Source organism: Phalacrocorax aristotelis, chromosome 14 (assembly GCF_949628215.1).
Source record: "Phalacrocorax aristotelis chromosome 14, bGulAri2.1, whole genome shotgun sequence".
Classification (NCBI taxonomy): Eukaryota; Metazoa; Chordata; class Aves; order Suliformes; family Phalacrocoracidae; genus Phalacrocorax; species Phalacrocorax aristotelis.
In genome coordinates, this window is record NC_134289.1 from 11,657,038 (window position 1) to 11,683,898 (window position 26,861).

The 26,861-nt window shown below is 39.7% G+C and overlaps 1 protein-coding gene across 3 annotated transcripts in view; it reads right to left on the reverse strand.

Moving 5' to 3' along the window:
* The window catches only part of NRG3 (neuregulin 3), a 417,546-nt gene that overhangs the window by 55,916 nt on the left and 334,769 nt on the right, over positions 1–26,861 (reverse strand). Inside the window, exon 4 of one of the 3 annotated variants that reach the window (XM_075109393.1) lies at positions 19,468–19,491. The exons of 1 other annotated variant lie outside the window; for it this stretch is intronic. In XM_075109393.1, the coding sequence (XP_074965494.1) occupies positions 19,468–19,491 (24 nt within the window). Of the gene's footprint in view, positions 1–19,467; positions 19,495–26,861 lie in introns of all 3 variants that reach the window. One more of the 3 variants, XM_075109391.1, reaches the window with a different exon arrangement.

Sequence of the window (26,861 nt, forward strand, 5' to 3'; positions counted from 1 at the left end):
TAGGGTAACAACAGAAAACAAACCGTTTTCCTCTACGACAACAGAACCACGTTTCTCAGGATCACTGCTGCTTTTCCCAGCAGAGCATGCTACCTCCTGACCAACGCTGAAGTGGTTTCTCCTTGTTTTCTTGAAGAGGCGCTGGACTTTCCCCTCTGTTTTTAACTTTACCTTTCCTGCCTACATCAGCTTCTGTCTTAATCGATCTGGCATACAAACACGGGTCAACAGGAGGGATTAAAGCATTTTACAGCCCTGATCCACGGTGCCCCACGCTGAGCAAACAACCCTGGGAAGTAATCCAGCAGACAAGGCTGTTGTTCAGACGCTACTTGTCTCCTCCGTAAAAAGCAGCAATTTAGCACTAGGTGCCGAAAGGCACAGCAGCAAAGAGAAGGGCAGCAGACATATCATCATCATCAAACTTTATTTCTTTGCTGTATTCATAACAAATGCATAACATTAACTGTGTAAACTGAATGGAATGTGCTTATTTTATAAAGGTACCCCTGTGGTTTTGGACACTGCTTCAGTTGATCCTTTATCCCTACCTAAGACAAACTAGGCAGATGCCGGGGGATATACAGTCATATAGGAGTGACTGGTGCATCTTCCCTATCAGGAGTTATGGAGATGTATTTTGCTGAGCCAAAAAGGATCTATCAGCAGTTTCACCAGAAGGCTGGCAACTCTTCCTGCGAGCGCTGAACCTACTACGACCATTGAAACCTACCCCCGAAGGTACACGTGAACATACCCTGGTACGTGTGGCAAGCGGGCGAGCGGCTCAGCCACCCAGCACAGCACTTGTGCCTCTTTAGGGAGGTGGAGGATTCCAAGCACAGCTGCCAAAGCGGTCCTTACACCACAAACTACATGCGGCAAGAGCTGTGTTTAGCGGGGGGAAGCCGGAGAGCTGCTGGGCATATGCACGCTTCGCCTCAGGGGAGGATGGGGGGCACAAAGAGGCACACCGAAAAGCAGGCGGGTACTGTTATGAAGTAACTGCAAAGCCCTCTAAAAATCAAATGGCATCCCTATATGAGTAGGTTGCTTTCACATCAGCCCCTCCATCCGCAGAGGAGGAAGTAAACTTTAAGTTATGCTTATCGCACCACGGCCAAACCTCACAGGCAGTGGAAGGATCAGACTTTCTCTAGTAATGGACTATGTACGACCGGTTCATCTCGGGAGCTGAGGTCTTCTAAATCAATACATTAAAATAATGAACTGCGTAACCTCTTGGTACCTGTGTGCTACTTTAGATCTTTAGAGTAATAACAAACTTATTAATCCAGAACGATTAAATTTAGAGTAAGAAACCATTTACTTTGTAATATTTCCTAGCCGTAGATGGCCTGAAATGGTTCCTTTCTGCTTTCTCTTCAGAGAACACAAACAAGAAGCAGCGCATCCGTAACACGATCATCCATATTAATAACATTCTTAAGGGAAGCAAAATGTACTTTCATAAATTGCTGTAATTGTGCCTGGACAAAACGGGGTGCATCATTAGATGACACACAATTACATCAGCAGGTTAGATTAGAATGACAGTATATAGGGATTTTTCTGTGAGTTTGTGTATAACACAAATGAAAAAAATATGATTTTAATTAAATGTGTGTGTAGGTATGTTAGCAAAAACAGAAATCAGAATAGGCAGATAGAAAACCAGAAGGGATTCCAGAAAATAGAAGAGGAATCTGTGCACTAGATAGCTGGTTTAGATATTTCCACAAAGAAACATTTATGAGTTCAGTAATTTTCTATTAACAACTATATTTCATTTTACTCGAGTCATATTTTAGTTCATGAAACTTTTCATTTTAGAACTGATTCCTCTGAGATTTTCTGTCAGGAATTAAGCTTTGTCTCATCTAACAGTCGTGTATTTATACATTTAGCCACTTAACAAATTTTCATAAGGTATAGGTGCCTTTGCAGGTTATATCTTTCAACCCCCACCAGTGTAAAAGGAAGCTCTCTTGACAGGTGCAATGATAAAAGACGTGAATGCCAGGTTACACAAACAAAGCACAATTATATTATTTCTTGGAAAATATTTGTATTACAAGTGTAAATTAGAGTCTATTGTGGTATCTGGGATATAAAATATGGTTTTGATTTTTTTTTTTTTTAATGATACATTCATTTCAGGGGCAATTCAGTCAGCTGGTGAACCAGAGCATGTTATCTGAGATCACTTTTGCTCACTAACTGTACAAACAGTCTCACACCAGGCTGCAAGCTTGCCACGTTACCGTACCGCACAACGAAACCTCGCGTTCACATCCAGGACCACGGCAGAACCAAATTCTGCAGAGATCGATCTCTTCCTGGTTGAGAAAGTAAAACTGCGGTCAAAATTCTTTATCTGTTTCTTGCCATCTCTCTTGCAACGAATTCGTACCCGCCTGCAGTTCTGTTTCTGTTCTTGTCTGTGCTACTGCACCAGCTCACCTTTTCATTAAACCCAGTGGAAACCCTGCCTGCTGGCCGGCAGCCCTCTGCCGTGCAGAGGATCGCTCTGGCTAGACCGCCCCGTGCTGTTCCCACCTAACGGGGCAGGCCAGATATCACAGAAGATAGCAGAGTTTTTTACCATCAAATATCTCTAACAAACTGCAGGATAGATTAAAAAAAAAAAAAAAGAAACCAAAAAACCACAAAAAAAAACAAACCCAGCTAAACCCAAAACCTAACATACGTTTACAGTCATTAAAAGAGCAAAAGGTTAAACCTTGGTTTCCAAAATGGAAAGAACTACTGTGATTAATTTTTTTGGGTGGCTGACTAAGACAGCTCTCACAGTTGCATTCAGACTAATTAGTGAATAAAAGATCTTAATGCGTGATCACTTGCTGAGGAAAATGAAAAATACTATTAATGAAAATGACTATATCCTTTTACATTCAAGTTAAATGACAGGAAAAAAGAATCAATATAATTCTGTCATAAAAGATCAGTATGATTCTATGATTCAACAGAATCATATTTTCTGCCTTTTCACTGCATATCATGATTATGAGGAAAACAAAGGGGTTTTTTTAAACTACCAAAATATTTAATAGCATTCTTTTAAATTTAAATTTCCAGTCTTCAAAACTGTTTCCCTTTAGGCAGCTGGAACAGATCTCACAAGTTTCTTATCTTCCATTTACAAAAAAGTATTCTTTTCTTCAGAGCGTACTTATTTCCATAACCTACTCTTACTAAAATAATCTCAAAATAATCATCAGTTTGATACCGGTTCAAACTGTAAGTGCTCAAGACTATCTAGGCCATGTAACCTATAATGAAATCCTCCCTATGCGTTTAGTTAAGAAAGATGCTCACCAACCTCAGCTGCACCAAGCAATAATCATACAGAAGCTACTTTGGAAGAGGCAGGCCATAGCAGTGTTTACAAAGTCTGTGGCAGACAAAAAAGAAATCAAAATGACCCCATGATGATTCAAAACAGTGTTTAACCTTGAAGACATGGAAATCGAACAATTCTAAAATGATTTGTAGAACTTCAGGAAAACAAACCAAAACAAATCACCAGCCCCGTGGCAGGGTTAACATGGGCTTATATTTGCATTGTCAGGTCAGCGAGAACAGCACAAATATCTCTGAATAAAACAAAAAGCTTTACAGAAAGGCACTATCCCTACAGAAGGAATTCAGTTGCCTTCTGGATGGACTTGCTATGTAATATATTTCTTGCAATCAAAAAAAGAAACAAGGAAAAAAAAGCTAAAATGACCAGCAAAAACAAGTCCCAAAAGATGCACAAAAGCCCTCACCTTATTCAGAGAATCTATTGGGGTGTAAATGACTTAAAACGTAAATGCCACGGTCTAAGGCAAGAACAGTACTGAGAAATTAATTATGGTAAAAGGAAATGTCTGATTATCCTCCTTCACATCTCAGCTCTAACACTGACAATCTAGATTAGTACCAGCAAACAAGTGCTTTAGAGTGATGCTACGTTGCAACCTGCGGCATCAGTGTAGTGTAAAATCTGGGAAATAAAATCATGGAAGGCAACATAATTCTGTTTGAAATGCTTGCAAATTTCGGTTTTGGGGTTTGTTTTGGTTTGGTTTTTGTTACTCATCTCAGTAAGAGTAAAATCCAATTTTAGGACATTTACATTTGCTCATGAATTGACTGGACACTTACACGCCGCATTGCAAAACTTTAGTATTTTTTATTTTAAAAATTTTATTTTAGTTTAATCTAATACTACTTCCACATTTACGTCTTTGAATAAATACACTATTAATGAAAAAACTAATTCAATCAGGTCAGTTTTTTGTACTATTGTACTTTTATCTGCATAAGTTATTACATTATTAATCGATACTAGAGCACATTATGAACTTGTGTTTGCAGTAGCTAAACCACAGCGCTAGGGTGCTGCAGGGTGTTAAAGAAATCAAACTATTGATCAGTTAGACTGCACAATGAGCTAAGAAAAGATTATCAATCACTTCTGCAAAACAGCATTCCTGATTTATATCCCACTTTTAAATTACTGTAGAAATGTGTCCCAAAGTATAAAGCTATCCTCCTGCTACAGTGTGGTTTTGGTAATGGATTGGAGCTGGTATTTCCGATGACTCCCTGACAGTCGCATTAGCCTTTCATTTCATCGGCGGAATGCCGAGTTGCCCACCTGCCCTGTTACAAAAGCCAGAGACGACAACACCACCCTGAACGCAGGCGACAGCAAGTGGTACGAATGGGGAAGCGCGATGGGACGGCATTACTGGGGTTGTTAAGCAGTATCTGTGCAGAATGGCACAGTGATCACTGATAAGGTGATCTCAGGGGGTTTCAGAGGTCAAGATTTGCATCTGCCATATTTCCGTATATTTTAGTTACTACCATTTGATCTCGCAACCTATTTCACTGTGCTAGTAATATCTCAAGCTTATAGCCAACACGCATTCTTATCTCAGGTTAAAACCATGGATGTTCACCTTCATGAGCGTCGGCATATTTTCATGAGCATTATCTGTGCAACATAACCCAGAATCTTGCAATGTTCTCATAGGGGGAGTCAGATCAGCAGCCCAAAGGAGCCAGGTTATATGCTGTCGTCTCACCCAGCTTGACACACTTGGTTACCTCTCGAGTCTACTTGTTTCTTAGGGTAATGCAGAGCACACATCCATGCCCCTTCTTTTGTTTGAGAAGTGACTAGCACTTTTGGGTGCTACCAGACATTCATAATGAAATAATAATCGTAATTAATAATCAAACTGCCTTTTTACATACTTTTTAAGCATCTACTTTATGAAAAAGTTCTAAAAAGAAGTTTGGCCAATATGTAAGATGATGTAGGGAAAGGAAAAGTTGTCCCTAAAGGGAGATCATTAGTCTTTTCTTCCTTTTGCTGATAGCGTCGTCATAGAAACACCAGAAAAGAAAGAATAATCTATTAACTTCACTTGGATTTATTGAGTTGCCTGCTCACTGCCACCATTCACCATAAAAATGGAAAAGATGCATCTCAGTCTAGAAGAATGGTGTTGCAACACGTCTCATACAAAGCATTTTCATACTACTACAGTCATACTTGCCATGTAAATATTCACTAAAACACAAAGATGAATAAGATATGAAAGTAGAAATACTATCTAAAGAGACATTTTAATTATTTTAAACGTTATTAAAATTCTCTTAAAGCTCATAGATTTGGAATATGCAATACAATGAAAGCAATTTAAATACAGACAATATTAGAAAGGAAACAGCATAACAGTAATCAAAAAAGAACATATCACAGATTTCCAACACTGAGGCATGAGCCAGTCCTGAATGGAAATCCACCTTTCACCATTATGCTCTTGATTCAGGCTGCTGCAGAAGTATACACCTATCAATAAAAGCCCTTATGGAACAGACCGTTTGCTTAAAGCTAGGCCTGTGCTTTAAATATCTTTTCAAGCTTATTTTGATGGCATTCGCTAAAGTTTCTAACTCTTTTGCTAAGGCTCTTTGAAGGTAAGACTGCCTTGTTGAAGCTGTTTCAAACAGTTTCTAATTCTGTCGTGCTAGACCCAAAAGATCTTTAAAGAATATGGATAAACTGGTGGTGAGTCCTACTATTCCTGGCACTGTTAAACGGTCTTATATCAGGAATCACAGCAGATTACACACCTTATTTCTGCAAACTGTCTGTCAATACTGGTAAACTGCTCTGCTCATCTTTGCGGCCATTAGAAATTTCAACATTTCCAGTTAATTCTTTATTTTGCCTAAATACAGAATTTAATGTGAAATCAGGTACTAGGTGAGAAATGCTCTACACCACAAACCTACGCTACATGGGCAAAGACATCTAAAATAGAGTAACTTCCTAGTTTTTCAGTTATGATGATCTAACCTAAAACAATGTCCTGCAGCTCATCAATTTTAGAACCTGCTTTTGCATAAAGCTGATAAAATATTATACAGTAGGTCTGGATAGTTACAAAGCCACAGAGGGAGCTCAACTTTAGAATTATATCACATACTTTTTCCAGGAGTAAAATGGCATAAATAAATAAGGACTAGTATAGTTTCGACAGGGCAAGAAAAGAAGGACTACCAAAACTAAGACTAAATACTGTCTCACCTACCAAAAGCACAACATTCTAAATAAGCAGAGAACTGAGTATGAAATATAAAGTATGAAGAGTAAAGAAGAGTAGAGAGTCTGAAATGTAAAGTGTCAAAATATGTAAGTCCAGAATATTTCTACACAAATAATAAATGAAAATGAGACATTTTAACTAGATATAAGGAAAATCTTTCTCCGCTAGGACAGTCAAGCATTGGATCAGATTGCCTAAAGAAGTTGTGCAGTCCCTGGTGGCACCTGAGCTGACCTTGCTTTGAGCATCGGGTTGGACTAGAGGTCTTCAGGATCAAACCTGAATTATTCACTGGTTGTGTGACTTCCATTCTACAAATACTCTCTTAAGTAAACAGGAAAACTCAGAGGCACACCAACTAACGCTCTGAAGGACAGAAGTTTCAGACAAGCAGGGAACAGAAACAAAAGAGTACACGAGGGAGAACAACAGGTGGCATAAAGGAAAAGAAAAAATTTTTAATTACCACCCCTTTAAAGCTAAAAAGGCAATACGCATCAAGTCATATTCTCAGATAAAAAGATTAATAATTAAATAAAAGAGATTTGTATGCTAGTAAATAATATGTAATAGCCAGTAAATAATATATTATAGATCAGGAACTACTTAAATATATTGCACAGAGAGGCTAGTGCATAAAGACAGAGATAGCAAAGAGGGAAGGGACACTAAATTATTTTAACAAGTATGTAGCTCCCTGCACTGCAGTGCTCCTCACGAATAACTAAAAGACGGCTGGGACCTTGGAGATACACATGAGGTTGGCAAAAAGAACTCTGAAAAAACTGAAGGCTAGCATTTATTATTGAATTGCAAAAGAGGTTTTAAGCTCTAGCATAAAAGAAATAAAATAAGTTCTGAATAATAGATTCAGGTGTTCATATATGGACTTATGAATAATGCAGAAAATTTGACATTACAGACTTCTGGTAAGTTAAAAAAAAAAAGAACATCAACAGCAGAAGTAATAGCAAAACCAAAATAATCGGGGAATAAGAGATGGCTGCAAACAGGAATGCCAAACAATGAAAAATAAAAGGAAAAAACACCTAAAGGAAGTAAACAGCTAAACAGCTGTTCTGTCCAGAACAACTTTGACAGCGACACGAGAGTAACAGCAGCGAGGGACGGACCCTTTGAACAGCAGAAGACCTCGCGAGCAGGTCTATCGGCACAGCTGTGCTATCAACCCAAGCGTCGATATTTTTTAGAACACCGAGAGCAAAAGAATGAAGGATAAGATGAAGGTATCAAAGAGACTGAGCAAGCAGTAAAGATGACAAAAGGATAAATTAAATGATTGATGGTACAAACCTTGATACCATAAAGAATAAAGAGTATAGAATGGGAGAAAAGAGTAATCTTACATCATGGGATGTATTTATGGGAAGATAATTCCAAGACAACTGAATCATAAACTGGTATTTTCATGAATTTTTATTAGCATACTTTATCGAAGGATGAAACTCTACAAATTTAAATTGAAACTTTAAATTTATAAAAGAATTGGGGAAACTGAGCATGTTTTGGGGGGCAGGGGTAAGGAATGGGTTTCTTAAAAACTGAACTGTTTCCCCCCCACATTCTTCACAGTACCAAAAAGGGGAACACACTATGTCCCTGTTTTTGCTGCATGGGTGAGATGGTAAACTAGCACCACCAGAACGCAGGAACACAGGCTAGACATGCAGCAACGTATCTGGAGCACATTTCAATCCTAAATTCACAAGGCAGTTTGTCACAATAAGAGTTACAGCTACAAACGTAAAGGTGATTCTGAATTTTCTTTGCGCAAGGACTGCTAGATCCTCACTGCACACGAATGAGCAGACTGAACGGGATGATTACTGAACTGATTCATGGCCTACAGATGCTAAATCCAATCCATAAAGGTATTGAGGCAATAAAATGATAAAAATAGCTGATACATGAATACTACCAAGTCATAAAAGATATAGAAAAAATTACAAATCACTTGAAAAAGCAAGCCAACGGCATTACATTACTCACCCCTTGAGCAGAACAACACCTGCTATAAAACCTGAATAAAGCAGCATCAATGACAAGACATGCATTTTAATTGTCTTTCAGCTGTCCTCCATCCACACCGATTGCATCGGAGTCAGTTAAGAAACTTTGACCCAATACTGAGGACTAAGATATTGCCCTTCCAGCATAGGTCTTGCAAATCACTAGTCGTATTCGGCAAACCGCTCATGAGTAACAGAATTTCCATATTTTCGTTGAGGTTTTCATGAGATAATCTAGTCTTACTTTAGCAAAATCTTGAGTAGCACATGTAGCTTAAAGCAGGTAATCTTGGGAAAAACACATGAATAGCTATTTAACTTCAAAGAAGCAGCATAACGAGACAAGTACATTCACCTTTTTTCTCCAGTTCACGCTTAAGTCACTTCTTGGAATAAATTAATTTGAAATGGCTTGATTTCTTTCCATAGTATTTTTATTATAGGATTCACTCACCTTTTCCCACTAATGTTTAGTCATCTTATTTCAAGACAAGATTCACTACTAATTGAAGGAACGAGACACACTGGTACCACCTTACCTTGAAAAGAGACTCTCCATCAGGCAAGAGAAATTTTAAAAGCACAGTAGAGAGATTTACAAGAAAAAAGAGAAATGACTGAAATAAAACCTTTACTTGTTTTGGTGATTTTTCTCTTCAGCATTCATTAAATGAGCAGTTAACTGAGGACATTTTCTTGTTTTTGTCTTAAGCGCATAACCCAAAGTACAAAAGCATAAAAAAACTTCAGGCAGCACAATTAGGAGGAGTCACAGTGCTATTCTCACTGAGGCAGGTTGTTAATTTGAATTTAATAAAGTCTTACATTTTTATGGTACACATTCTAGCAATGCACTACACGCAACTATTTATAGCTCAACAGTTTTAAAGGTCTACCCTGTAAGTCCACTGTAATACACAAAATTTCTGGCACGGCTGCCTTTATATTCAGTGCATAAACTCTACCTTACAGGCTCAAAGGAAAACGTAGCACAAACGGCATCTGAACTTTTCTCATCAGAAGCAAATTGTCCTTATCCTGAAAACAAATTTAAATTAGTTGAATGCGAGTAACGAGCACAGCGTAGAATAAATACAGAAAACAAAGTAGCTGGTATGTTTTCATTAATATCCCATGCAAGTGTATATTATAGTGATAAATACACATTTTTGTTTTTCTAAAGCTGATTAACTGTATTAACGGTGCTGTATTCATTTTCTGAGCATTCATATTTTATGAGCTGGGCAAGTTAGTGTATATTGCAACTCCCATTTTTCAAATGCTATATCACTTCTGGATCCAGGAGGGGACATTACAATTATATACGAGTAAAACTTCAGTGCGTGCATGTCATACTCTCCATTAAAGGTAAACAGAGCAGTTGTGATACTTAGAAATGATTCCTAGTTACTCCTGTGAACTGCAACACACACTTAGAGTGAGTTACATCGATCAGTACATTTAGGAAACTAATGGAAAAGGAAAGTCTGCAGGGGTCTAGAAAAAAGGATGAGATGGGTACAAAAGAGAAAAGGTAGGGAGAAGAAGAATGAAGGTTCAAGAGAGGAAAGGAAGGTACTCCTAGCTTTGCACAGTTACACAAAATTACTTGTACAGGCCAGGTTTTGTAACTACTGTTGAGGGATTTATCTCTTTTTCAGCCTCAGGTGATTTGGAGCCCATCAGGAAAAGGACAAGCTCACTTCACATGTGACTCAGTCACACACTCGATCTTGGTTTGAAGTTCTGTAGATTACATTAGAAATAAAGGAAATTACATTAAAATACCCATTGACTTCCACGTGTTTTAGTCAGAAATCACGAGCAAGACAAAAGTAACTCTAATGAAGTTAAACCATGCAATTCTCTAAATTTCCAGTCAGCTAAAACTCTGATAACACCCGAAGTCTTTGTAGGCATCCATTTTAAGCATTCTTGGTGTGCACACTGATACTGAAGCCTTTACCGCACTGAGGAACTTGGTTCTTATCCCATGCCAGAATGGACTGGCAAGAGAGCCGCAAGTACCAGTGGGCACCGCAAAGGATGGAAGTTGGGCTCAGGCAGGGCAGCGCCCAGCACTGCAGCGTGGAAGTTCTTCCGCCAATTTAACTCCATGCTCCTTTCATGACTTAAAAGCTTGTACTTTTGGAGACTAAGGTCATTATTTCAATGGGAGAAGGAAACAACTCACAGTCCTAGTCATTAACAGCAATGTGTGGGAAATTACTAGTGGAATCATTAATGCTCTTAATTGCAAATAAACTTTTATCTCAATTTTGTCCCCTCTATAAACTGTTTGCTCTAATTCCTTCTGTCTAGCTCTTCTCTATCTGTTAAGTTGAGCGGATTCTTTTTTTTTTTTTTGTATTTCACTGTCAAATAGTGAAGATCCTGAATTGTTTCAGTTAATTCTGCTGAGAACTTCAATACTGTCACATCTATGCTCCTCCGTTACCAGGTCATTATTTTGTATTTCCATTTTGATTTGCCTTTCTATTTGAATGTGAAATGCAAAATTACCAAAAGACCTGAAAGAATAACCATAGGGTAATCCTACATTATAACAGAGTTTACTCGCTAACGTAGGCATGGAGTGGTACATAATTAACTTACCAGAAAAACAGAAAAGGATCATATTGATTCATATGAGAATTCCTGGGTAACTGATACAATAAATATAACCTGTGATTAAACTACATGGACATGATCCAAATGGTGTTTTAAAATTCTGAATCCATACTAAATGAAAATACCTCATGGGAATTAATTTTACCATTACCATATTACCAACTACCAAGAGTCAGCACTAGTAAACAACAGAGCTCGTCTGTCATCTGCATGCAACAGTTTGCAATTCTGTGACTATTTAAGCTGTTGTTAAGAACTGAGCATACAAGAACAACACATGCACGTTAATACTTGGTTTTTCCCCCTCCTTTTCTGCTGCTCAGGCTTGTTTCCTGGATAACCGTTGGGGTGTCTAGTCAGAAGCAAAGACTGATAGACACCCCGGGTAACTGGACAAACAGCGATTTTCAGCACAGACAGGTTAGGTTTTCAATGGGGGTAAACTGACGCTGATAGGGACAGGACAATTCTCAATTATTATAAAAACAGCTTTATTCAAAGCAATCAGCCAGAGTAGGAATAATATCTCTGCACTCCTCCACGTGCCAATATCCTACAGCTCCTGCAAAAGAAAAGAAAAGGAAGTACATGAAAAAAATAATTCAGTGCTTTACATAGCGCACTGTCAATTTTTCCACACTGCTTACCCTTCTTCTCTGCTTCCAGCAATTACTGGCAGGACACTGTCTCTACTCATTCTAGGCACAGAGGACACAGAAAGATTTAGTTCACTGTCAGAAGCATCAATTTTTCTATACAACCGTAATATACATTACAAGTGCACCACTGTCATGGAACATTTATTGCGATACTTACCTTCTGCTTTCCGAATCCTTGCATCATTTACTGGATGAGACTTGACATCTACATAACATCTCCAAGTAGGAAAAGGGCAAAGTAACACTGATTAATCGTGGCTGCATAAACAGGGCACAGCTCTGGCGTTTGGAGCCTCTTCTCCTGTAGCAAGATAACTTCAGTACATGGTAAACAACCTTCTACTAACAAAAAACCCCCACCCTAGTAGCCTACCAATGGATTCCATGTCCTCATGGGCATATGCAGCGCGTACTTACTACTTTGAAGCCTCCTCCCAGGTCCTCTCACAACTGGAAGTACAAAGCCTCACGGTCGTCTTCTGGCAGCTGCCTCTGCCGTCACTTTTAACATGCAGATCTCACCTTTGTCCTGCCAGGACAGCTCCAGTCGCCTACAATGCGAGTCACCGTCTACATATTTTTGCACCTGGTTAAACTGCAACTGAGCCCAAACAAGGCCAAGACTAAAATCTCTACACTGCAAGTCATCTAATTGCATTAGCATACCCTTGTGGTGTCAGTTTTAACAACCCCTCAAGCTCAGCGAAGCATTTACCTAAATACCACATTCAGAGTGCAGGTTATGAGACTGACTGCGTATAAGGTCACATTTAAATACTCAGCTGTCTGTTCGGTGTTGGTGCCACCCAATTACCTGTATGTCATGATAAAAAGTGTTTATCGCTGAGATACACCAGCCATGCAGGAACCTAGGGCACACGCCTAATCCCAAACCAGGGCGTACACGTGATTTGTATGCATAGGGGCATAATACAGCAAAACCCCTCTGTATGCAGGTGAGATGCTGTCCTCACTTGAAATCCAGCCTCAGAGCACCGATCCTTTCTCCCAAGGTGACAGTCCAGCTCAACTGTTCTTGAAACCAGCACCATGCAGAAGAGGTTTGTACCTGGAACTAGGACTTACATGGAAACTCACCTGGAGGCTGGTACGCAATACCCATTTTTAAGGCTACACAAATTCTCTTTTCTAACCCACAGGTAACACTTTGACCTTACCAGTACCCCCCAGTCAGCACATGGTGATACACATTCACATCAGAAGTGACAGGCAAATGATTATACATAGCAGTACCGCTGACAAACACCCACTTTTACAGACTGACACCCTGCTTAATGAAACTAGCTTCTCCTCCCAACCCAGCCCCAGCAAAACAGAGAAACCTGGACCAATTCTGGCTGTCTAAACTTGTCAACGTCTGGTGTTATCAATTTCCTTTTTTAGTTTCCATAGTTTTCATCACAAGTGATTAGTCGCTTCAGTTAGAGAAAGCAGAAGAAACCAAACACAGAGGAAGGTCACCAAAGTTACATATATTAACATTATTTTATCCATTTTACCCACACAGTTTGCAGCATTACTATTTTGATAAAGCGTTACAGGCTATTAACAGCACACACAAGCTAACCACATGGCAAATCTTAGTCTTGCCTTTTGAACATCATGCAAGTTAATCCAACCCAGTTCGTTGCCAATACAGAAAACAGACATAAATCGGAAAAATGACATGCTGAGAAAAGTACAGATGGTAGCACCGAACCAAGATGGTAGCTAGGTCACAAAACATCTAAGGATAAAACTCCCCTTTCCATTAAACCAAAACCAAACCATATCCCCCAAACTGAGCAGAGATGTTGTAAGGCAGTCTGCAACATGTTCACCAGACGCACGTTGACTTTCATTTTAAGAGGCACGTTTTCCTAAAGAGGTACAACCACTGGCAGAGCTTCCTCCAGCCCCTGAGGAGCCTCTGCTTCATCCATTACTCTTACAGCATGCAGACGTCAGCTGTTTCTATAAACTCTCTTCTGGTGCTCATCTCTCTCTTCTCCAGAGGTGATAAATGACTCTTCTTCCCAGTTAAAAGAATCCCGTGGAAAGTGCTGAAGATCTAAAGCCGTTTCATGCCTCAGGGTACTATTGTTAATTTTGCAGCATACTTAAAAGGGACAGGCATTTCACAAAGCAAACAGAAAGACAAGGTCTCAAGAGCAAATCCTTTACTAAATTGATAAAAGTAAAATCGGCAGAAGGTAATGAAAATTTGGGGCAGGATGAACAAAGGGATTCAAGGAGCGATGACAACAACGGTTGTAACCATTGCAAGTATCTGTGTCTATCAGAATAGCCCCTCCTAGTTCTTCAGGAATTTACTGAAGGAGTACAGGTGAAATATTTTAAATGGTTATGATTAACAATATTACAATGATTAGGCAGATAATCGTCGATAGTACTGGGGGATGATTGCCATCAGAATCTCTAATAATAGATTTTGTGCCAACGGTCAGCGTGCCATATTACCAGAAAAGGATCTACCTGCTTTATACTTTAAAAAAAGCAATACAGGGAAAACTGAACTTTATTTTCTAAACATATGTCCTTTAGAACATGTACATTATTTGCTCATGTAATGGAACATTCATCCTCTCTTCCAGTGAGGACAGGAGCGTTACAGGGTTTTATAACAGATAAGAGCTGCTAAATGGTAACTAAGGCTAGGACCATCCACGCAAACACTGGTTATTTATTTTCATTGTCTGTTTGCTGCTACAAGACATTAGGTTTCAGAGGACAGCTCACCAGCTGCACATTTTGTGAGCTGTGCAGGAACTAATGAACTTTGCCTTTTTATTCCTCCGCAAACAGGAAAAATACTAAATTGTTGCAGCCTCGCTCATACAGCCCATCAGCAAAAACAGCTTCTGTGGTTCGGAAAAATCAAATCGCGTCTGTCTCAGTCCATGACACAAGGTCACAGAGTCAGTTTAGTTAACTGGATCATGTATTCCTGGAGTCTTCGGCATACAACCGCCTTCTCGCAATGAGGCGGCAGTGAGAGTCAGCACAGTGCAAATAAAGCATGCGCCATCTTCTCCAATATTGAAAACTGAATGCATTTCACATTGTAGTCAGTGCAAGAAGAGATATAAATTTTAATAGGATCCCATTCTTGAGTTACTTTATCGCTCTGCTCAATTAAATATTATTTAATGATTCACCACTTAAAGGGTATTATATATCATTCTTACTCCGTTGACTTCAGCAAAGCTTCTACTGATAACTAGTTCTAAGGAAAATATTTATTTCCTGCGTAAGGCCTAAGTATCAGCAAGTTAAAAGTAGTGACTAAATATAGCAACTGCTATATTATTTTGCAGTTCACGCATGGGGAGATTCAGGTTAGCACATCATAACTGTTTACACCATTGAAATTGGTTTAACTGCTAAGCAGCCTAAGGCTGAGAACTATTTCACGTAATGACTGCATTTCCATCAAAACTGTAGCGACCTGCCTATTGCGCTTTCTTGGGGCGCTTCATTTTCTACTGTATCCATCGTACATTACTGTTACAGAACAAAAGGTGAATATTCTGGATCACCAGGTTAGGTGGCGTGAGTGAATTGCTGAAGTAGTCATGTTTGTTCGTGTATTGTCGCAGCTTATTCCAATACTCACTCACCTTCACACTTCATCCCTTAACAGACCTTAACTCTACTCATTCTCAGTGTAAAAAATGAGTAAAACTGACGACTCCTTGTCTCGGGCACTGACTCTTTGCCCAGAACTCTTATTTCCAAAGATCACTCTCAGGCTTTTGCATGTCCTCGTATCTGGCAGTTAAAGCAACGACTTCGCTCTGCAGCTGGGACCCCATGCACAAGGTCAGTCTCCACAGCTTTCAGCCGTTACCTGTTGCACCAAAGTAACCTGATCAGCCATGCTGGCTGTCAGAGATATTTGGCTTCAGCATCAGATTTTCCATCAGACAAAAATAAACCGTTCAGGCCCAAGGTGCGGTTAACCACCTTGGTCAAGAAATGATAATAAGCCGTAGAAATTCATATCCCCATGCTATCTAATGCTAACAATACATCACCTAGTTTCCTCGTTGAATAAAAGCTGCTTCTTTCAATCACTCTTTTTTTACAAACTCGCTGCCTGACGTGAGCATGACCAACAGCCAGCCTGCTTTGAAGTGACATAAAACTGTTAATACGATGAGTAGATTTTCAGTTTGTAGGAACATTGTGGTAGCATTTACTTACCTTTGTGTTGGAAATTTAAATCAAATTGCATGCCTCATCGTTGGTGAGCCACTTTGGGAGCCATGCAGACATCTGCACCAAGCCAGCCCGTGTGCATTGCACTCCTCCGTGAACTGTGTGTTTTCTTCCCAAGCCCCGCGGTGCTCTCTTACGAGGAACCGGGGAGCACAGGCAAGGAGGCAGCAAAGTCTGCACCCTCTTGCAAGGAAGAAATAGTTTCTGTGTTACACACTATGAAAGAGATTCCCCAGAGAGCCGAGGAATCTAAATGCAGAAAGCCTGGCAAAAATTACTGTAACTGAGAATCTAAGGCACAGAGAGATTAAAATACATTGCCCAAAGCTTTTCCGGAAGATCGCATCAGAGATGGAAATTGAATCTAGCTCTCACAAGTGAGTATCAAACACAAGACTTATTTTTTTTCCCTTTGAGGTACTAGAATGTGTAAAGCATTTCCTTATCACCAGATATTTCATAAAGCTTGGACACTCTGATCACAATACTTAAATTCACATTCTTAAGGACATGTGTCCCTTGAACACATATTTGGCTTTCATGTAATTCAAGGGAAACTGCACGTGCCTACATCAGAACTGTACGTCATTACATTTGCAACGTTTTTAAGCAGATATGCCGCATTAACATGCCTGCATTTACCTCTGCTACCCATACGAAGAAACAGACTCTGCAAACCAAGGCCAGCAATAGTATTGAAGTATCAGGTATTCATGTTCGGGAATGCACAATATTGAATATTGTACCCTGACAAATTCCAAAAGGGGAAGGGGGCATGACAACATGAGAGAGGTTAACACAACCGTCAGTGTGGTGGCTAAACTGAACACATAACTCTCGTTCAATAAGTCCTGCAGGTGAGCACTAAGGACCTGGTAGGAAGCGGATTTCAACAGGTAATGGAAAAGCAATGTGCACAGCCTCCAACTACCGAGCTCTGGAAACGGCTACTACAGGAGCTTGTGGGGGAAGACGACAGCAGCTGGTTCACAGAAGAATATACAGATTCATGGACAAAAGATCCCTAATAGGACAGTGAAAGGACTGTTTTGTCTAGCAAAAAAAAAAAGATATGCTAATCTACTTTCCTTGGCAAATACACATGAATCTAGATGTGTAGTCAGTGTACATTTCATATGTTCCCTGGGGCACCTGTATAGACAGATGTTCCTGTCTACACAAGATTTTAGCTTTACCTACTGTGGAAGGGGTTCAACCTTCCCTGGGAATCCAGGCTTACATGGTTTTCAAGCAAAATTTCTGGAAGATGATGATGGAAATGGAATTCCTAAGGCAACTGAGCACACCCATGCAATGGAAACATTAGAAAGAGCGTGCCCTGGATCACATACAACCAAGACTAAGCTCTGCAGCATCTACACGTTGGTGTTTTTTATAACTGGAAAATATGCTTCCCACTAATTGCAATTCTTTTCCACAGTACAGATTATAGGAGAGGCTTTGCATGAGTGGCCCTAACTTGATGAGCGTATTGTCACTTGATCTCTCCATATACAGGGTGGGATTTGTACTTTGCTACATGTGCAGTAATGTTTCCATATGTGCTTATGTTTCAAGAAGACTGGAGGAGGCTTTAAGAAGCACAAACATTTCATTCTTGTGTACGATTCTGGAACTTGCTTTTTTTCTAGCCCACAGAAAACCACCTCAAGCCTCGTTTTAGACTTCTCTCATAATATTTTCGGGCTTGAGACACAAGATTTCATTAATTTCTACACTGTCAAGTCTGTTCTAATATTAATTAAGACAATCAGAAAGCTACTCATATGAGAAGACTATGAGCCAAGATGTCAGGGCTTGGCTTTATTTCAAGCCTTAAAGAGATGCCAAAAAAAAAAAAAAAAAAAAAAGGAAGCTAAAAATGCTCAAAATAAAGTTAAAATAATTCAGCTTTCCCTCCTGGGTAACACTTTCCTGCTTCCTGTAGAAAGACTCACTTTAAGAATCCTATATATATTCCTTATCCCGTTTCTTTTATGTGTATGCTTGTCCTTCAACTCGTATGTCTCAAGATTGCTGCTTAGAAGTTAAGTTAAACAGTAAAACTGGGATATATGCAGAGCCTTTAAAGTAACCATTTCCCAGTTGTGCTTGTCCACTAGGTCTGTGAAAACACTTGCATCAATTCCATTGGTACTTTTAAAGTTTCACATAAAGTGAAATGAAAGACACAACTTCTGGAGATCACAGGATCGTACTCTAGAGAGAACTCTTCTCTAGAGAGGAGGCAGTTCTCTAGGTATGCCAGATAAGTCCAAAAGCAGTAGGAAAAAGTCCCTCAACCCGCTGGCTATCCTCTTGCTAATGCAGCCTGCCATGCAGTTAATACTTATCACCATATTGATTTCATGACAACTTATACTCACCTTGTCAACAAAATCCCCATATCACCACTTACAATCACTAGGCTACCATATTTTTATTTTTAAAATCTAAAATAAATAAGTAAAAGTCAACCTAGGGAAAGGACACGTTAAAAGTAATTTTTTTATGATCTCCATATAAGTTTGCAAGCTTTTTATTACAGTGTTTTCAGTCATATTTAATGGTTTATGCAAGCTGGTTTTACACAAACGATGCACCAGTCAACTAACTTTGCTATGGACAAACCTCAGCTTCCTCGAGGAAATTACCTATGCTCTCTGCAGACCATTGGCTGAAAGGTAAGTGGTGACCTGTAAAGCCCATCAGTCCCTCAGGCTATGAATACATTACAGGGCAGCAACTGAGTCAACAGAACACCATCTTTTCCCTTCCAAAATTATAAGAAGCAATTATTCACTCCTGCTTTAGCTTTTTCCTAGCCTGAAGTTAACTTATTTGTCCCTTTTCTTAAAAATATTCTTCTGTCTTGTCTGTTAAAAGCTAATGAAATGGTTCTTATTGAACCTAGCTTGTAATCAACATCAAATTTTGAAAAAGAAAAATATTCTAATTTAAAATTTACTTTCCTTTACATGAAGATAGGCATTAACTCTTCCCTAAAATCTCATATAAAATTCTATTCCTCAAATGTCATGATAGGGCCACATAATCTTTATATCATTTTTCACTGAACACTGATAAAATACCAAAACAAGAGAAAAATGAAATCTCCCTATAATTTCAAATGTAATCAGTTAATATAATAGGTGCCCAATCCAAAATCCACCCATGGAGGTCATGGGAATCTTCCCATTAACTTCCATGTGCTTTGGGATAAGGCACCGAGATAAATATTAGCAAGTGAAAGGAAGAGAAATGAAAACTTACCCATGAATTCAATTCCTAAATGGTCTGCTATACCCCAGAAAGCATGTAAAAGAAAAGAGAAAAAAGAGAAGGAAATGTTAGAAATAGACGAAATGTAAATATCACCTTTATCATCACTGGTAGCATTCAATGTTTATATGGCAGAGCTGCAGGATGCAATGTGGGGTCGGGGGTCCACTGTGTGGGTACTGGTCGAAAGGTAGAGCCCTGCCCTTCCAAGGGCAATCCAAAGACGGGAACTGAGGGCACTGAGCTGTCACAGAAGGGAACTGTATTTGGGGAAGGACACGAACGACTTCACTCATTATATTTATATTCGACTGAAGTGCCTGAAGCCAGCTACCTTCAGGAATTTCATTTTCTCTTCCTCCTGAAACTCCTCTCTCAACATGCTAACTATTATTAGTTAGACGAGGTTCTTGCTTCCATTTTCTCTGACAGAGAGCAAAACCTAGTGATGAATGGAAGGCTTTTAATAGGAGTTACGTGTAAGTTTCTGTATGATTAAAGAATAACAAACTCTCCATCCTGCAGGGACAGGGCAACAGAAAAAATCATAACTGACTTTTCAGAACTGAGCATGTAACAAGTAGTAGCTTCAAGTCCAAAGTGAAACTGTGGAAGGCCAGACGTTCAGAAAGGCTGCAAAATGCAATTCTCTTCCACGCCAGGCTTGAAATATTTTGCTTTTCACTGGGAGGTAATAATTTGCATTATAAAGAACAAAGAAGGAAGGTTTTTTCTGAGGAAAATGCAATGTTTCCCTTTAAAATATAATAAAAGCAAAATATTTTAATTGCATTTGTTTTCCTTTCAATTTACAATCACATTTCCTTAATACAGAATAAACCAATAGATGATTTTGCCGCGGTTCCCAAGAGCAATGTGTGCGGAGAGGAGGGCAGTAGGGACAGAGCGGGAGGGCTACAGGAAAGGCAGAGCAGGGCTGATGCGTTGGCTCACGCTCGGAGCTGGGCGGTACCACTGCGAGCTGTGTGAAACACTCAGCCCCCTTCACTAACGTACTACAACTTTCAAAAGCCCACTTAAGAACTATACGGTGAAGGTAAAAGAAGATTTTCCAACATAAACCAGCAGTAATTTTAAACACTTTATCGTGTGGATTGTCAGCTCTGGTGAACGTGAAATATTTGGGTTTCTGTTGAAAATACTGAGGGTGAATCACCTTTTGCAACCTTTCAATCCTTCCAGGAGAAGGCATGAGGCATCAGCTTGCTCAGTTAACTTGGCATACAAATCTATTTAATAGTTGCTAAACTCTATATTTATCTTCATTCAGAAGAGACAATATGATTCTCAAAAGAAAAGAACATAAGGTAACGCTACGTGGTATAAATACCTCGTTGGCACGGCGTTAGGACAGGTGCAAGTCTGGTGACACCCGAACGAATCTTTCTTTTCAGTATAAAATACATAACTCAAAACCATACATATATGTATTCAACATTGCGATCTTCTAATCCATGTGCTTGCACTCGTGTACAGCCGTCACACACAAACGTCCCTGGTACATTTGACACAGGGATGTAGTTTTTGTAAGTGCATGAGATCAGAGATACCAGAAGCGCATTCAGCGTACTACCTGCGCAGAGGTTTGTAACTTGGGTTGTTTCCGCTGATTTTCTGTACCTGTGAAATCTGCAAATATTGTCTGTGTGCAATTCACACCTTGCATCCTTCTGTAAACTAAATCAAGATGCAGCCACGAACTGCTTGCTTTAAAAAATGATAATGGAGATCAAAGCACTGTAATCTGGCCTCCAAGGAGCTAAGGGTATTCGCACACGAAGCGAGATCATGTAACATCACCTTTTTAAGTCTATGTAGAACAGCTGATAAAACAATCCTCCTTTCCCAACTGGGCTATACACATTCTCTACACGTTTTCCATTTGCAGCCTGCAATCTCCTCACTGAGTTCACCAACATGGTTAAAAGCCACTTTCTCCAAAAGCGCATGCAAAATACACCTTTGCTTTAAAAAAAAAAAAAAGAAAAGAAGAAAAGGATTTTAGTTCATCTTTGAGTGGCTTATATGTAAGTGAGAGTCAAGGGTATCTGTAGCCTTCCTGGGAAATGCGCTCAGTTAGAGGGTGGAAACATGTCAGTTTGTTTATTTTTAATACCTCATGAGCCTGGAAAGCAACTTCAGCAATCAGCGTAATATATATCGCTGACAAAGCTGATTTACCCAGATTATGATGAAAGGATATCTAATGGGATAAACCCTTACAGTAAAATATCCAAGCTGCCAATTTATATCATTAAGCATAGTTCAACAAGCTCTGTGAGCAACTCTCTGGGAATAGAAAATAATAAAATCATAATACTTAAGGATTCACACGTGCTGGCACTGGTGCAGCCCTCGCTGCCGTGGCACGCACAATACCAACAGCACCCAAACCTGGGAGCTGGCCTCTGCCCTCACCCTCATGTGCGGGGAGCCAGAGCCGGCGGCGGCGGCCGGCAAAGGCAGCTCGCCTGGGAGCCAGGCTAAGCCCGCTGGCTGCACGCCGGGAGACGCCACAGGCGATAGCAGCGCTTCAGGGGCTGCAGACATTGCAACCAAGCCTTCTCTGCCACCAGGAATCACGCAAGCACTGCTCCAATGCAGTAAAGCATGGGTGGTGGTTTGGGTTTTTTTTCCCTTTTTTAACCCCTTTCTAAGTGTGAAAAGACAGTCTGTAACACAACCGTTCCCTCCTTCCTTCCCCTCATTCCCTGGTCTGAGTGTCAAGCCTCTGTGTCGAAAAAACCAAAAGGCATTCTGACCCCAGAAACAGCAGCACTACTTGAGCTGCCCTGAGACTTCAGAAGCAAAAAAGAAAAGCCAAACCAAAACCCTAAAGAGCCTAAACGTACTGACGTTCTTCCCTTCCTTCCCCACCTCGCTGCAGAAACCCAGCTGCACTCGCGAGTTATCAAAACCCGACATTTGAAACTTGTTTTATTTAATACAAATATGGTTCCTGCAGCAACGGCGTTTACCAAAACGTTCAGCATATTGAACAGGGGACACAAGGCAAGGTGCTAGGAGAAATGTCAGCAGTCATGCGTCATACCCGTTGTTTGGCTTTTAATGTTTTTACTATTCTAAGATGTTTACTCCACTATAGTTGCAGGAAAAAGCAAAACCAAACCAACAAAACACCACAAAAAAATAAACAAACCCAAACCCCGCATCTTTGCATTTGAAAAACAATCAGGAAAGGGGAGAAAATGACTGCTTCCAGGCCCAAGCCCAGGCCAACGGCTGCCTCCAAGGCGCACACGCACCCTGTCAGAAGGCAGGAGGCAAATGCCGGCTCTCTTGGAGAAAAGCTTTTATGCTGCAGCTTGCCTTTTCCAGCAGAGGAGTGACTGGGCTCTCGTACAGGTAAAAGGGGTGAGAAACCTCCCTTCTGGAAATGCCCCCCCCCCCCCGCTGCACCCCGCACACGCTGGCGGCAGGGAAAGGAGGGGTGGGCACGAGCGCGTGGCACAGGTTGCGGTCATCGTCAGGCTGCCCCTTGGTGACCGAGCACCAGTCCAGCCCCCACCCTCTCTCGCGCTGCTGCGGTGAAAGCTCCGGCTTTGGGGATGGGTTCCTCCCCCTCTTTAGCAACAGCAAGAAACTTTCCCAGCAGGTCCATGTGAGAGAGAGGCATGGTGCGAGGACTGGCACAGCGGGGGCAGCGGCGAGGGGGAAGCGAGCTGCCGTGGTGGGCCAAGGCCGAACCAAGCACAGCAACCTAAGGTGCCGCCCCGACACGCCACAGTGTAACGAAGGACCGTTATATTGCTGTACAGTCGTAATATATCAATGATAAATTGCCTGCAGAGCGCTTCTTGGACACAGCGAGTGCAATGCCAAGCAATCCACCATCAAGCAATGCAGTTTCTTTAAGGACTCAGTTCAACAAAAATGTATACGAGAGCTATTAACGGTGCTGAAGCGCGGGCGCTGCTCCACAAGATGGGGTCATTAACCAAATAATGTGACTGTATTTTATTTTTGTTGTTGTGATTTCTTCTTTCTTTTTGGTATTGTTATGTTCTTAGGAACTAATATATTACTCAGACAGGAAGATTATTCACTTTTGTATTTTATTTTATGAGTATTTCTGTATTTTGTTGTCGGAGTGGGAAAAATACTGTGCCTCATGGTCCTTGCACTACGTGAATTTGTTGCTAGTATTAAAGCTATTTTAATTTATACTTTATGAATACATACACACCTGGGAGTACTTGATAACAAGCACAAGAGAAGATAAATTTGCACTCACTAATGGATTAATTTATTAGTGGTTCACGCAGAACACGCAGCTTTGTGTCTGGACTGTGGTTTGCTGGGGATTTTTTTCTTAGTCATATTAAGATGGAGATTTTTCGCCAGTTAAAGACAGGTTGCATTATCCCAGCTACATTCTTAGCTACACTATGAATAGAAATACAAACTCGACATGTAAATCTCACTGATTAATAGAGAAAAAATCTTGAACATGAAAATATTCATTGTAGACCACTACATTTTAATCTGTTCTAAGCAGAGGTTGACTTTGGCATGAAGGAGACAGCTTTAGGAAATCGTGCAAAGTATTTTGCTGTGCAAATGAAATTTATCGGTTCCAATAAACTCAGAAGATTTGTTAAATTGTCCTTGGTAGATTATTGTCTTGAACAGAAAATGCAACACGATAATATGCTGCAAGCTACCTTGGGACAGCTCAAGTACTCTGAACAGATTATCTGGCTGGAAGGATCAGGACAAAGTTTAACTCTTAAGTATTAGACCGATTAAACTTGGTCTGAAATGAAGAAAAATCTTTCCATTCAAAAGGCAGCCAGATTAGGATACTACCTAAACGTACAAACTGCTACTCTCTTATCCATTGTGTTTTATGTTTGACAGCACACAGTTGTCAGCCTAATGAAGCTAAAACCATAACTGGTTACATATATATACATATGAAAGTATATTATTTTTTGAATCCTCAAGCTATCATTTTTTGGTGCCTCATTTTGCATGTGAGCACATCAAGTTATGGGGCAAGGGATTCCTCTATTCAGTAGGAAGGGTGCCTTGCTCCCTTTTTCTCCCTGACATCCACAGGAGGTTATCATCCTTAGCAAACTGGCCAAATGCTCTCAGAAGTTGGCTTGGGTTTTTCTTCCAGTATCAAAAAGAAAAATCACCAGCATGTATTAATGTATTTTACAAATCTCAGTTATTAGAAAACACAACATTTGATTTTGTTGTTTGCTTTAGAGAGAGTCTGGTAATTTGTTTCTGTAATTAATTTACACAAAAGTACTCTTCACAATATTTATTTGGGATGTGGAAGAAATGATTGGGGCAGTTCAGGGGAATCAGAGACATAAAATCAAGCTAGTTCAACTACTGGTTTTTCAGAGCATCTTCGCTGAAAGACATGATAGACATTTCCTTCTGTGGGACATTTAAAAATGGACCAAACTAAACCCGGAGAACGACTTTGACTAGACTAATACCTGGAGCTCCCTTTTACCCTCTCTGACAAAGCGGACCACTAAAAGTTTCCCAGATGTAAAATTTCCCTGGCAATAGGTAGGCTGTTCACTACCCGTTAGCTGGTGTAATAGTAAGTGTACAGAATATATCAGTAATTTTACCCATTATGTCAAGACAGAGTGATGAAAATCACACATACACAGATCCCTTACAAGATACTTGGTCAGTTTTCAATGAAATTATAAATCGCGGTTCCAGAAATGATAACTTAGGAAAAAAAAAAAGAAAAAAGGTCATAAATCTATAAAAAACTTCATAATCTTATATATTCTAAGTATAAACAATGAGAGATTTACATTCTCAATTTCTAAAGGTAGAGTTAATTTAATATTAAAGCAAATTAAAATCCTCAATCTGCAAAATTAAATATCAAAGACAACATCTAGAGGTTATTTGCTTATCCATTCCTTTTTAAAGGAAAAATAAAATAAACCTGGACTTGCTGTGAGTATTTGTAGGGCTCTGGAGAAGCTATTTTGTACAGCCTCAAGACAGAACCCCCCCACCCACTACCAATTCCATAACAATGGAACTCCTGAAAAACACCATGCAAAACCTGGTGTTATATAAATAATACACAGTGCTGAAAAATGGCATAAACTATTGATTTTCTTTCTCTCTGAATGACAAAAGCTCGTGGCTGTGGTTTGCACGACCAAAGGTGAAAGTTTGTTTCTAACTTCTAAAAATAAATAACAGGAATGCTCCCATCTTCACAGGCTCAAAACAAGTTGGAAATTTCAACTACTTACCTCATCTGCAGCTTGCAGGCTCAGGGGATTAAGCTTGTCTCCTTCCTATCATTTTAAGACCTTAAATTATCATCTCTACAGCTAACAGACTAAATTACTTCTCTTTGAGGACCTATGTTGGATTTTAATGAAAAAATTTAGTCTCATCGAACAATGTAAGCAATCCCTAATGATATCCACAATATTGTACATCAGTACAGATTTTAACCCTAGGTTAATTTTTGCTACTATACCTAGAAATTCAGGTATGAGCAAATGAGAAAATGAGCAAATAAACAGGCCTTTAATTTCAAATCTATGAATAGACTATTGAAATTACCCCACTAAACTTACTAAATGCCCAAAGAACGAGTTTAAGAATTTTACCAGATCCAGGACAGACTCTTTAGCGTTAGGTGTCAGCCAACTGCAGCAGTGCTTTATTTTTCTCTGAATGACCCATTGTTTTCATCAATGAGAGGAGAGAGCTGGTGAATGTTAGATGCTGCTGCATGTAGATATATTTTTGCTGATTTACTTAACATTCGTAAATTGACAGAACTGCTCAACACATACAAGGACTTCAATTCATCCCAGAATATCAGCGTGTAAACACAAGTTTACACAGAACGTTTTGTCTCCAGTCAGACTTGAAGATGCTTTCATATTTTATTTGCTAAAAATGTAACGCTGTTTCAATGGAATCAGTAACTATAGCAAATGAAAATGAAGCTGCCTGTATAAAGCCTCATAGCTCACGGTGACACAGTTATTTACAAAGTTTTCTCTAAATATATGCTGAAAATGATAAACAATGTGGCTGCTCTGGGATCAACTTCCTCCCCTACTGCAGTGAGACCGCAGTAAACATTGCACAAGATATCCTGGTTACGTGACTACTGACATTGGCATCGACTGTTGTAACCAATGATTTTGCTAGATATTCCTAGAAAAATCAACATTTTGCTGATATTCTACAGTTTTGGCAGATCGGTAAACCCTGTATTAGCATTGTAATTGCAAAACCTGTAAATTTTCTTTTTTGTTCTTCTTCATTACTGAAGCCTTTCATCTCCTGTAAAGTTCCTTTTTTTTTATCTTGGCACCATACAT